Source organism: Myotis nattereri (genome assembly GCF_964212035.1).
Source record: "Myotis nattereri genome assembly, chromosome: 17".
Classification (NCBI taxonomy): domain Eukaryota; kingdom Metazoa; phylum Chordata; class Mammalia; order Chiroptera; family Vespertilionidae; genus Myotis; species Myotis nattereri.
In genome coordinates, this window is record NC_138092.1 from 44,135,238 (window position 1) to 44,149,498 (window position 14,261).

Here is a 14,261-nt window from a genome sequence, read left to right on the forward strand (position 1 = left end):
CAGGTGAAGGCAGCGTGCGGGCTGGGGGGACAGTGGGAAGGCACCGGCATACAGATAAATTGGGGGAGTCCGCACCTCCTTGCAGATTCTTTCACCAGAAATCCCACCAGACACGGAAAGTGATAAGAGAGAATGTTGAGGGAGTGTCGTTTGGTGCAGGCCTCCAGAAGTGGAAAAGCAGTCGTGCAGAAGGGACACGAAATTCTACCTGGATCCTTTTTTCAGTCTCTCCTATGAGTCAAAGGCTTTAGTCTGTCAGAAGGGCAAACATATTGTCAGGGAAGGTGACCAATCCTCCAGTTTGCCAGGGACTAGCTCAGTTTTAGCACTGAAAATCCTATAGCCCAGGAAAAAAATGTATCCCTAGCTCTTGGGTATTTTAACTTGAAAAACGAAGTTTAAATCATCTTCTTGACTTCATAAGCTTCTTACCAAAGAAAATAAAAAGATCTTACCTGCTAAATGGCCTGCATATTTTTACAAAATGCTGCTAAAAGGGGGTGTGATTTGCTTACCTGTGATATTGTATTTTTCTCTGATGAACTAGAATTCTACACAGGACTGTCTGTAACAAAATGAGCATACTAGTAATGAGTAGTTAAAATAAGTTTAGACTTCTGACCAATGAGTAAAGGAATCCTCTCAGTAATACTCAAGCTACTATAGTAGTACTAACCAAGGTCCCCTTTAAACTGTAAGAGCCGAATCCTTCTTTATTGATAATCCCTTCTCCGCTGATTACAATCTGGCTTCTTCCCAAGTCGCTCTTATAAAACAACTACTGACAGCCCAGCCGGTGTGGCTCAGTGGTTGAGTGTGGACCTATGAACCAGGAGGCCAGGGTTCGATTCCCGGTCAGGGCACATGCCCGGGTTTGCAGGCTCGATCCCCAATGTGAGGGAGGCAGCTGGTTAATGACTCTTATCGTTATGTTTCTATCTCTCTCTCCCTCTCCATCCTTCTGTGAAATCAATAAAAATATATTTTAAAAAAAACTACTTCTGACAAAAACACCAGTCTCTTTTGTGTTAAATCCTATGCACCCTCTTCCGACACACCTGCCCCCAAGCCTTCCCCTTACGTGACTTATTCAAAGCATCAGATCAACCCCATGTCTTTCTCACTTAGCGTCTGGAACACACTATTCTTGTATTTTTCCTGTCTTTGTGGACACTCCTCCTCAGCCTCCTTCTAGCTCTGGTTCTTCTTCCTCTTCCCTTTGAGGTCTCTCCTGGATCTTCTTTTCCGTCTATGTACAGTGTTGACACTCACACTACTCCTTCAGCCTAATCTTCCCTTATGAGTTTAGATTTGTAATATAAATACCACACACACACACACACACACACACACACACACACACACCCCTAACTACTTGATATCTCCCTTCACATTTGCACAGGTATCTTAAACTTGACACGTCCCAACTTAAGACTTTAATTTCCATCCCTCCGAAACCTATTTGCCCCCAGACTTCTCCCTCACAATTATTAGGATCATCTTTTACTCAATCACTAGTCAGAACCCTAAGTCCTCACTTTCTATTTTCTTTCCCTTAATTACCTGCTCCTTTCTACCCATCAGCAAGTTCCATCAGTTCACTCTCAAATAAATATCTTTTTTTTTTAAATATATTTTTTATTGATTTTAGAGAGGAAGGGAGAGGCAGAGAGAGACAGACATATCAATGATGAGAGGGAATCATTGATCAGCTGCCTCCTGCACATCCCACACTGGGGAGAGAGCCTGCAACCCGGGCAAGTGCCCTGACCAGGAATCAAACCATAACCTTCTGGTTCATAGGTCAACGCTCAACCACTGAGCCATGCTGGCCGGGCTCAAATAAATATCTGAATCCACCTCCTTTTCTTCATCTCCGTGGCCACTTAGTCTAAACCACCACCACCCCTGGCCTAGGCTACTGTAACAGCTTCCCAAGTGGTCTCCGAGCTTCTGCACTTGCAGCCTTCCGTTAGTCCATTAGCAGCCACAGTGCTCCTTACATCCCATTATCTCACTCCAGGGCTCAAACCTTCGAACGGCTTTCCTAAGGTTTACCTACGGAGGCCCTGACTGATCTGGCTTCTGCCCACCTGCCTACCTCATTCCGCACTCCACTTTGTTCATTAAATTCCACCCATAAATACTTTCTGTCAATTCCTATGCTATGCCAAGTCCCTTCTTATCTCAGTGTCTTGGTATTTGCTTTTCCTCCCCAGAATGCTCTCCTCCCACTGTGTGAATGACTAGCTCATCAAACCTTTCTTTTCAGTTTAAATATTACCGACACAAAGGCCTTTGCAGATCGCCTTATCTAAATAAGTGTCATTCTATTTATTCTAACAGCACAGATTATATATAATGATTTAATTTATTTACTATATTACTCATATCTTTCCTCTCTCAAAAAATGTAAGTCTCATGAGAGTATTATGCCAAGTTAATTAATTCTATTATATGGTAGGGAGAGTAACAAATATTTGTTAAATAAACAAACTTTCAAAGTTTGGAAAGCTTTCCAATGAATAGTATGTTAGATATCTATATTAATAATAGACAAATATGTAAATTGGCCATCCCTTCATGGCACCCACAGCCAATCAGGTGCGAGTATGCAAATTAACCCGACAAAGATGGCAGGCCTGTGGGCAGCACGCACACGTGCAGACGCCAAGCAGCCATGGCGACGACACAGGTGTTCCACACCACCCCAGCCACTCCAGGCCTCTGGGCAGCGTGGGAAGGCGGAAAGGCGGCTCCGGCCAGAGCGAAGGCGGTGCCGGCAGCCAGGGGAAGGAAGGCCTATTCTTGCATGAATCTTCATGCATTGGGCCTCTAGTTTTTTATAAAATTCATTCAAAAATCTAAAGAAAAATTAGAGTAAAGGTTAGAAACATATGACAGTTATGTGTCACAAATACTAGTTTTCTGACTTTTCCAAATTCCTCAAACAATTTATAAACTTTTTTGCATACTGATTTTACTTTGATTTTGCTTATGCAAATGCCGTATTTGCTTTTGTATTGAATGTTAAAAGATAGACTAAGATATGTAACTTTTATTGATCATTTAAGGTGTAACCTTTTCCCCAAACATGCGTTAAAAAAACCAGGAATGAATAGCCAGAAGGGTGTAATAATTAGAACAGAGTTTTAGAGTCAAATAAAGCTAAGTTAAAAACTCCACTCTGCTACACAGGTTGCAGGATCTTGGGCAAACTCCTCTTGGCCTTAGTTTCTTAATCTACAGAATAGAGATCATTCCTTCTCTCTCCATGAGAAGTAAATAAAATAAATACATGGAAACTCACTTAATTCAGCATGTTTGAGACATAGCAGATGCTTAATAATTGCTAAGTAATTGTAGTGAAGATGGTGTTAGCAGCAGCGAGAGTTGTGGCTGCAGAAGGTCTTCCATAAAATATAAGAACCATTTCACAATAGAAATTCAGAAGTAGTTTTATGAAATACTAGGCTGTTTTTCAAAGTACGAATGTTTTAAACCATACAGTGCACTAAGTAATCTACCCTAAAACTCAGAAAGAAAACAGAAAATCTAAACTAACCCAAATAAGAAAACCATTCTAATATAAATTTCCCTGAAACTTTAAGATCCAAAAATAGTAATATCTCAGTTAATCAGGTGCTTAAAACAATGATCCTTTGAACAACCAAAATCCAGATATTAGCAAAAGTACTCACAAGATCTTCAATGTGAGATCTGAGCATCAAAGATCAATAATGTGATGGAAGCAATTGGCTAGCTGGAAAGACAAGGAAGGGTGGTGGTCTATGACCTTGAAATGTATATCAAGATTAAACGCTATTGAGAAGCCTAGGGGGATCAAAAACAAAATGAGAATGAAAGAAAAAGAAAAGAAAGAAAAAACACATGGAAGAGTGACAAAGAGCAGACATTAAAAATAACAAAAAAAGATGCCAAAAAGCAAACCTCCTTACACAGCAGAAAAGAGTTTACCACAACCACAGGGATGAATGAGAATAGCGTAGAATAGTCTGCAGGCACTGAGGGGTGGGGGAGGGTTACTATAAGTCCAGCACATTTCACTACCACTATATGACAGAGTCTAAAAAGCCTGCCAACTGGAATGGCACATGGCGTGATGACTAGTAGTATGTCTACAAATAGAAGTAGCCCCCCAAAATATTGCTGTATTAAAATACAGTATATAAGGACTCTGACATCTAGCAGAAGCTAAATTGTGCTCATTATGCTTTCATTAAGGCAGGGAAAAATGCAGCACTACGTTCAAATATGCTCCCAACAAAAGCTATCCAAGTAAATGCTTAAGAGCTTAAAGTCCTTTACCTAGAAGATCTCTCATTTACCAGAAGATCTGAGGTAACTCAGTTATTACATTTTAACATCTAACTTCTTGTTTCTAATGTGGTTGTTTTTATTAACCTAAAGCAGACATAAACCTGTGAGTCAAACACAAGGGAAGAATCCTATAAATCTACATACTAATTAATTCAACTGACTTGAGAGAAAATGCTAATAAATTTTTTGCTCAGGGATTGGTCTTTATTTGTTCTAGTTAGCTTTACACGGACGTGCCAAAGAAAACCAGTCAAAAGTGTGGTTATGCAAACACATCACTATTTTTCGAAAAACTGAAACTATTAATGGTTCAATATCAGATCATTCCCAACCTTCAAAAACATCCATTATCTTTAGTTGCAGCTGACCTTCTGGATGCCCCTGTAAGTAGCAGACTTCATATTATTTCAATTTTCCTATCCACAAATTTGTTTATAAAAACTTGCTTGTCATGATTGCTTAAGTTAGCAATAAATGACTACTGAGATGAACACCAAATTAATTACTAGTGAATCAAACACTCTAGCAGTGCTCAGCTTACCTGAAGCCATATTTTCTAAGTATCTAATATTTTTTTTAAATATATTTTATTGATTTTTTACAGAGAGGAAGGGAGAGAGATAGAGAGTTAGAAACATCGATGAGAGAGAAACATCAGTCAGCTGCCTCCTGCACATCTCCCACTGGGGATGTGCCCGAAACCCAGGTACATGCCCTTGACCGGAATCGAACCTGGGACCTTTCAGTCCGCAGGCCGACGCTCTATCCACTGAGCCAAACCGGTTTCGGCTAAGTATCTAATATTTAGAATTTAGTCAAGAACTTAGAAATTAAGAGACATCACAATCAAGGAAAACAGCTATCACAAAACTCATTTATTTGATAGAGAGGTGAGGAGTTTGATAGAGAGGTAAGGAGTTACTCTTCTGGCCTTATCCAGAGACAAATAAATGTAAAATAAAGCAATGAGCTAGAAGCAAAGAGAATACGCTGATAACAGCAAGTATCCATGTATGACAGAAGAGAAGGAGCGCTCAGGCAGAGGATTGAAGCAGCAGCAGCTTACAGCGTTTCATATAAAGCAATGGCTCTTGACCAGGAGAATTTTGCTACTCTCTTCTCTTCCCCCCACCCCACATCTTCTCCATAAAACATTCGGCAATGTTTGGAAACATTTTTGGTTGCCAGAACTGGGGTGAGGTGGGTACAAGGGTGCTCTGTCATCTAGTGGGTAGAGGACAGGGACACTGCTAAAAATCCCCTGGGGAAGACGGCCCCCACAACAAGGAAGTACCCAGCCCCAAATGTCAATAGTGCCAATGTTGAGAAATCCTATTTGGAGGAAGGAGTCCCACGTAGCTCAATATATAAAAGAAATCACTGCACTAGCACTCAGCATAAGAACTAATGTTCAAATTTCTTAAAATAAACAAAAGCCTATATGTTAATGGTATGCGTTAATAGAGAAAGATGTAATACAAGATTTCCAACAGAAATTATTCTTTTTTTAAACGAACTGATAGAAAGTAATAAATTACTATTAAGCATGGCCATCTACATGGAATACCACTTGCTAATTTCCCTTCCCTTGAATCCAGACTGGTCTTAGTGACTTGTTCAACCAGCAGAAGTGACATTCTGGGACGTCCAAAGATAGGTCATAACAAGTCGGGTGGAAGGTTGAAGAATGTCCATTCCCAATCCTCCAACCCTTGAATATGTTACCTTGGATGGCAAAGGAGATTTGCAGATGTGATTAATTAGGATTTTGAGAGAATGAGATTATCCGGGGCCTAAATATGATCTCGGGGGTCACTATAATAGGGAGGCAGGAAAAGGTCAATGAAGGAGATGATGTAATGATCAAAAACAGAGATCAGAGCGATGTGGACAGGAACCAAGGAACGGCAAAAGCCGGAAGAGACAAGGAAGAGCTTCTCCTATGGAGCCTCCAGGACAGAACCTTGCTGATGCTTTTATTAGCCCCTTAAGTCTCCTTTTGGACTTCAACCCCCCAGAATGCTAAGAAAATAAATTTGTACTGTTTTAAGCCACTAAATTTGTGGTAATTTGTTACAGCAGCAACATGAAACTAATACAAAGTCTTAAAGTGTCTATCTAGCTTTCTTGGAACGTTTTCTCTGGGACTTGGTCTATCACCGAGCTATTACAGCACGCTGCGATTGACATGCTGGTGAGGTCTCATGCACCTACTCTGGCCACCGCTGCAGTTGAGCCCAGCCATCCAGCCCTCTCCACCAAAGTGCCAGACATGAGCGAAACCACCGTGGACTCTGTAATCAGCCCATCTCCCAGCTGGAGTGACCTCTACAGATACGACATGAACCAGGTGAATTATCCAGCTGAGCCCTGATTATATTCCTGATCCACAAAATCAAAAGATATAATAGAATGGTTGTTGTTTTAAATCACATATAACTCCAGACATCAAGCTATATGTAAGTAATTATTAAAGACTGTTAAATAGCATATATCCATTTTATAATGAAAAAAAATCTTATTTGTATTATCCGTTCTTTACTGGCAGTAATCCCTAGTAACAGGGGCCACTCCAACATGCCCAATAACTCTGAAGTATTCAGAATTAAGCTTGTTAGAATATATTGATACTAGTGGCCCAGTGCATGAAATTCATGCACATTAAAAGGGAATTAACCCTTTGAGTGCCAACCAATATCCTAGGAACTATGCTAAAATTGCCAAGGCATTTTTGCTGATTTTACAGCAGTTTAGGAAAAAAATTATGAATTGCAAGTAAATGAAGTTACATTTTCAAAAACTTAAGGAAACCTTTACTACATTTGTTTTCATCTTTAACATATATTGTTTGCTGATACTAATAGAAAAAAAATTTGAACAAAACATATAATGTTAAAATAGAGGGACACCTTTCTCCAATATCTTCCACAAAATCGTCATCTTCACAGCAAGAATTGACATATTTAGCAATATCATCATCACTAATAAAAGCAGACTTAGAACTGGACGCCATTTCGAAGCTTTAGGGCTACAAAATCTGAGTACACTTCATAAAATCGTAGTACCTGTAAAAAATTAGGCAGATAAATGCCAGTGGTCAATTTTAGAACTACAAACATTCGGCATCATAAGTAATCTGCACTTAGGTGCCATCTGTCAATAAAGAGTGAACAACTAGCATCTAACAGTGACACTGCAGGAGGAGAGCGATAGTGCTCCCAGCACTTTTGGCGAAAGACAGGAGGAGCGTGATCGCACTCCCCGGCACTCTAGGGGTTAATTAGAGGACATATTTCAATATTAGAGGACATATTTCAATATTGCTATTTGCCCTTTCTCTATAATAGAAGTGTCAGAGATGAAAGAAAATTAGTAAAATGTATATGAAATCTTCCTCGTGCAGAGTCTGGGGCACGCCAGGGGACCCAGAGTCAAGTCCCCACCCACCCATGCGCTCCTTGAAATCGTGCAAGACCCAGACCCAGCCAGCCCACCTCCACTGGGTGAGATCCAGACCCAGCCACCCCCATATCCATCAAGCCCTGCCAGGCAGGGGGCGCAGCCTCAGGTCCCCTGGCCCGGCACTGGGTGGAAGTCGCAGCCTCAGGTCCCTGGCCCACCCTCAAGTCCCTGGCCCGGTGTCGGGTGGGGGGGTGCAGCCTGAGGTCCCCTATCAAGCCCTGCTGGGTGGGGGGCATGGCCTGAGGTTCCCTGGCTCAGCGCTGGCAGGGGGCGCAGCCTCAGGTCCCCCGGCCTGGGCCGGGGTGGGGGGCATGCCTTGACATCCCCCATCAAGCCCTGCCAGGCGGGGGTCACGGCCTGAGGTCTCCCGGCCCAGGCTGGAGCAGGGGGCACGCCTTGACGTCTCCTGTCAAGCCCTGCCGGGTGGGGGGCATGGCCTGAGATTCCCCCATCAAGCCCTCCCAGGCATGGGGCGCAGCCTCAGGTCCTTGCTGATCGCTGTTATGGCTCATTACAGGAACCCCGCCTCTGCAGTGGGTGCAGCCATCTTGTGATAGCATTACGGTGTGAGGGTCAATTTGCATATTAGTTCTTTATTATATAGGATATTAGGTTCTTTCCATATTAGTAAAATAATTGATTGTGGCAAAGCTTCATTTTAACTTATCTAGGCCCAAGATATGGAAGCTCTCAGCTTCTTAGATATCTCTCACTCCTCCTGACTCAATTCACACTTCACATCCTCATCCTGGCTCTTCCCTTCTTGCTGTGTCTAGTTGGGGCTACTTCCCTTGTTCCTCTTTCACTATTTCAGTGAAGGCACCGAAATATCTTTATTCACGCATCTTAATTTAGAGTATGAGATGTTTTCCTTACCCTCGTTCTCATTCTCTTTCAGCAAAAGCTGAAATTATCTCCAATTCATCCCAGAGGTTAATAGCTTAACAGAGTGGTTATTTTCTCCCATAATCCTGAACAATAGGCTGAGAGAAATGGAGATCTTCTCCTTTAGAGTCCAGGATCCCTAGTAGGTCATAACTCCATGAAAGTTGTTGTTTTTGAGTATTCTAGATATCCACTTTACTATCAGCTTTTTATCTTGCAGCCTTTCATTTGACAAAGGCCCTTCTGCTATATGGCAAGTTCTCAAATCGAAGCTCCTCATCTACTTAAATAATCACAAAAGGTGAGGACCTACAAGGTTATACAGTTTAGAATTATACAGTGTGTCTATGTGGATGTAGATAAATGGTAAAAAGAAAACCTAAATGTACACAATTACCACTTAATATGGCAAAAAAAGAAAAAAATGCAAGCTAATTAAGATCTAACAATGATAGCCCGCTTGGCTCAGTGGTGGGGTGTCGATCGAAGAACCAGGAGGTCAGGGTTCGAGTCCCCATCAGGGCACAGGCCCAGGTTGCGGGCTCCATCCCCAGTGTGGGGTGTGCAGGAGGCAGCCAATCAATGATTCTTTCTCATCACTAATGTTTCTCTCTCCCTCACTCTTCCTATCTGAAATAAATAAAAAATATATATATTTTTAAAAAGATCTAACATTGATAGAAAAACTGCTCTGTTCACAGCAATCTATCTCTTGTTATATGTAAAAAGAATCTCATTTTAAAAATCCTTAAGTACATGTTTAACAGAAATATTCCCTAAGAAGCTCCTTTTTTTCAAATCAAATCTTTTGCTGCGCCTTCCCCAAAGCCAACTCTTATCTCTATGTAATTCTCCAGCAAACGTTAATTACAATACCTTAAATAAGTGTGGGAGGCAGCCTCTCAGATCCTCCCAATCATTTCCTCCTCCTGGTTTTACGCCCTGTACAGTCCCCTCCTACAATGTATCAGGGCAAAAGGGATGGACTATCTCTTCTAAGACTGGGTAATAAAAGACTGTGGCTGCCAGCTTAGACTGTGTCATCATCACTTGTCCTGGAGGGAGCCAAGGGCCACGTCTTGAGAACCCTTAGGTGGCCCTGGGAGTGGCCCGAATGGCAAGAAACTGACACTTCCAGCCTTCAGCTGAGTGAATGAGTCTTTTTGGGAATGGATCTTGCAGCCCCAGGCAAGGTCTCAAACGATGCAGCCACAGCTGAAAGCTTGATTACGACTTTATGAGACCCGAGTCAGAAACATCTCACTAAGCTGCCCCAGGACTCCGGAAGCTGTGCGACAATACATGTTTGTTTTAAGCCATTATATTTAGGGGTATTCGTAATACAGCGATGAACTAATACAATGAGCAATGCCACTGCCCATCCTTCAAAATCCAAATTGCTGTACATTCGGCCCATAGCATCTTCAGGCTCTGCATCTGGGCATTCAACCAATCAAAGATAAAAAATATTGGGGTGGGGGGAGGGAGTTACACGTTGCTGTCACGTACAGAGTAGTTAGGCCTCGGATGATTACGTCCGTACTGAACATGTACAGACTTTTTTTTCTTATTATTCCCTAAACAATACAACTATTAACATAGCATTTACATTGCACAAGAAGTAATCTAGAGAGGATTTAAAGCACACAGGGATGATGTGCATAGGTCATATGCAAATAGTCCGCCATTCCATAGAGGGGACTTGAGCATCCACAGATTTTGGTACCCACGAGGGTCCTGGAACCGGTTTTTAAAAATAATTATAAATAGAAAGTGTAATTGCAAAAAGTGGGAGACAAGTTTGTTTGAAAATCTTGGCTAAAATTAAAGGCAACTGTAATAATGTCAGCTCGCCAGCCCTACTTGTAAAAACAATGAACTAACAATGTACTATCTGAGGCTAGGAACTGTTTCTGGAAAAAGACCAGGTTGAGCAGGTGAAGTGAGAACACGGTATCAACTTTTTTTAAATTGGGGAGGAAATCAGTTAAAAATCACAGTATCCTAAGTAGCTATGATAAGACATCCCACAAAGTAGGGGTTATCTATTATAAATTGGTTCTATGAATGTAACGCTTTATCTTGTCACAGACTATATCACTTCCCCACTGATAAACTCATAAGAAAGATAAGGGCAAAAGTACCAAATTTCAGCAGTAGATTCCACTGACATATCAAAGCATGGATGATTTTTTTCTTGTAATGTTTCCACACCAACTCCAAAACATGTCATAACATCATACAAGAAACCTTCCCAGGAACACATAAGATTCCCTACAATTAAAAAAAAGCCCTTTTACCAAAAATTTATTTCATTAAAAAATCTACTAAGTACACACACACACATTTAATATGTGAATCGGGTATTGAAAAAGCAACAATAAAAGAAAAACAGCAATTTTTTGTTTGGGGGAAAAAATGTTGATTTCAGCAATGTAATGAGCTGCATTCATTTGCAACATAATAATGAATAAAGTAATTTATTAGTGACAATTCAATTCCAGTTATCTCCATAGTAACTATGTGTATTCATATTGAAAACAATAGAGAACATTAAAACTGTCCTAAAAATGAAACCAGTAGCATCACTTAAGTGTCATTTGAGTCAAAGAGCAATAATTTAGTCATCAACATTGGCAAAAAGAGTTTATTTAAACTTTAAAGATCTTTAGCTTATAAATAGGAGATAAGCATTCTTTCTCATATAACGTACATACTTATTAAGCATAATTGATCTAAGTGATCTCCATTGAAGCTTATAGGTCCTTTCCAGTATACATAAAACTATGTTAAATTTCAAAATATCATCTTCATTGTAAAATGCAGCAATGAATCTATTGCAATGTGCAATAGGTATGAAGTAAAATTTACCCAGGACATGCTTTTTCAAGAATTACCATAAAATTATATTAATAGGGCCCTTCAATCTTGCAACAGTGGTAATATAGAAATTCCAAGAAATTACTTAGAAAGGTCAAATGTATGTTCAAATAGTCTTTGCTCATGGAGAACTTCAGCATGTGAGTGTCTATTGTATTTCAAGGAGCTCATTTTCAGAACTGAATATTTTAAAACCACATACTGAGTACACACATAGCTTACAAAATATGCTAGCATTTGATTATGATTTAATATAATGTGATTACACATTTAAAAAATGAATTGATCGCAATGTGACATTTTTCCTGTAAAAGCACTGTGGGTGGACATTGTCTTGAATCATCCAATAGGATAAATTGGTCCATAATTCCCTGAATGTAGTGGGGAGGGAAGGGCGTGGTTAAAATACACAATTAAGCCTGGCCGCCGTGGCTCAGGGGTTGAGTGTCCACCTATGAAACAAAAGGTCACGGTTAGATTCCCAGTCTGGGCATATGCCGGGTTGCAGGCTCGATCCCTAGCGTGGGTATGCAGGAGGCAGCTATCAATGATTCTCTCTCATCACTGATGTTTCTCTCTCTCTCTCTCTTTCTCTCCTCTCCCTTCCTCTCTGAAATCAATAAATAGATATATTTTTTAAAAAAGACACAACTAATAAAAAGTTTTTGAAGAAGTAGTATAGATAAGTCATATAAAGGTAGATAAATCTTTCCTCCATTCCTGTGCATAGGCCAAGGAAACACCTTCAAGTGCCTGTGGCAAATCAAATGCCATCTTCCAATCAATATGCTGTAAACTTAAGGAATCTACAGAATGGTTATGTACCTACCAACTTTGGGGTGTGTGTGTGTGCAAACTTTTGATGTTCAAACACATCAGAATGTAATATGAAATAGTAGCAATGTATTTTGTCTATATTACCATATTTTAAATGGCAAATATTTTAAGACGGAATGATTTTATCTTTTGCTCCTTTCATCCCTTTGATTTTATGAATTGTTAACTTTTGCAGCTGGACTCAAATTCTGACCTACCAGCATGCTGCACTGATTGTAAAAATATCCTATTTTAACATGCTGGCTTAAAAATAGCTTTGCTTTCACCATTGCAGATTACTTTTGAGCAGAAGTCTGCTTTTTCTTGTAGAGCCACAGATTCTCAGAAAAAAAATACCTTCTTGTTTACTTCATTCTTTCAACCTCTGGGGAAACAACGAAAACTGGAGTTTAACTCGCGAAGCACCGAACTTAATATGGGCTTCCAAGTATGTATCCATTCTTTCCATTGCCCGGGGAGATGTTCCCTTCCGCTGCTCAAATGAATGCAACTAGACGTGTGTGCACACAAGCAGCCGAGAGCATCTCTGCCTTCTGAAGCAACATCCCTTCTTATGGGCCCCCAGACACCTCCGTTCCACAACCATTCAAGAAAGTTTCTTCCTCTCGGGTTCGTAGCACTTTCGGGGGAAGCAGGCATGCCACCTGCGCGGCTGCAAGTTCACACGAAAGCATCGAGGGACAAGAGGGCTGGGGAGGGGAGGCACACGGCAAATCAAAACAAAATCAGAACAGGATCGGTTGGCCATTGGGGCTGAAGCTCGGGCTTCTGAGGCTGGGGAGGAACCAGCCAGCCAAGCGTTGGCCCTGGCTGCCTGGCTAGATGGGCTCCGGTCCCACCTGCCCCGGGGACACTCAAGAGGCGGAAAGTTCCCCCCACCTCGGACGTCCCAGGCGCCGGGCCAGGCCGGCGAGGGGGGCCGGCGGGTGGGGCGGCGGCGGCGATGGCTGGGGTCCCAGGCCGAGGGGCGGCAGGGCTCCCCGGGGCAGGCGGGGCAGGGGAGGGCGCCGGGCCCCGGGGCCACCCCCCTCTCCATCCACTTTACCTTGGGCGATGGCAATGGACTCGAAGCGGTGCAGCTCCTTGAGCAGGCAGCTCCTCTCGGTGGAGTGCAGGCTGTAGATGAAGTCGCGCGCGCCCTGCGCCGTGTTCAGCGCCTCCATGGGCTCCTTGGGGTGCGTGCCCAGCCCCCGGGGGCCGCCGGGGGAGCCTCCGGGGAACGCGATCGCCAGCAGCCCCCGCCCGCAGCCGCACCAGGACGGCAGGCGGGGCGCGGCGGCGGCGGCGGCCGGGCCCGGCCTCAGGGTGCGCGCGGTCCGGCTCCGCAGCAGCGGCAGCAGCCGGGACATGGCGGGCTGGGGCGCGGGGACCCCCGCGGCAGTCCGGGAGGGCGATCTCGGGCGAGGCTGAGGCTAGAAGGAGCTGGGCTCCGCCGACCCCGCCCCGATGTCCTCCAGATGGGCAGCCGCGGCGCCGGGCACCATGCACTCCCCGGGCCCGCACGGCTCTCGCGTCCTCTTCCGTCCCGGATCCCTTCCCAAAGGCCCGCGGCGGCTCCGGTCCCTCTGATGAGACAAACTTTGTGCGAGGCGATCGGGCTGGGAGGAGGGGCGGGCGGTGCGGGCGGGCGCCTCCCGCGCTGAGCAGGAGCGGCGCGGGCAGGCGGGCTCAGTGGGGTTTGTCTGTCGATCTGCCTTTCCAGGGGGATGAGTCAGCCACGCGCCGCCCTCCTCCAGCGCCGCCCTTCTCTCCCGCCGGCTTTCCCAGCGCCCGCTCCCACCCCGATCGCTTTCCGCGCCCTCGAAGCGGCCGCGCTGTCAGGCCGCAGCCGCCGCCAGTACCTCTAGCGGTGGCTT

The 14,261-nt window shown here is 43.4% G+C and overlaps 1 protein-coding gene across 1 annotated transcript in view; it reads right to left on the bottom strand.

Annotated features, from left to right (window-relative positions):
• TMEM65 (transmembrane protein 65) overlaps positions 1-14,111 on the bottom strand; it is a 38,595-nt gene extending 24,484 nt beyond the window's left edge. Inside the window, exon 1 of the mRNA XM_081111564.1 lies at positions 13,451-14,111. Coding sequence (XP_080967690.1) covers positions 13,451-13,754 — 304 coding nt within the window. The 5' untranslated portion in view covers positions 13,755-14,111. The remainder of the gene's footprint in view (positions 1-13,450) is intronic.
• Between the last annotated feature and the right edge of the window lie 150 nt (positions 14,112-14,261).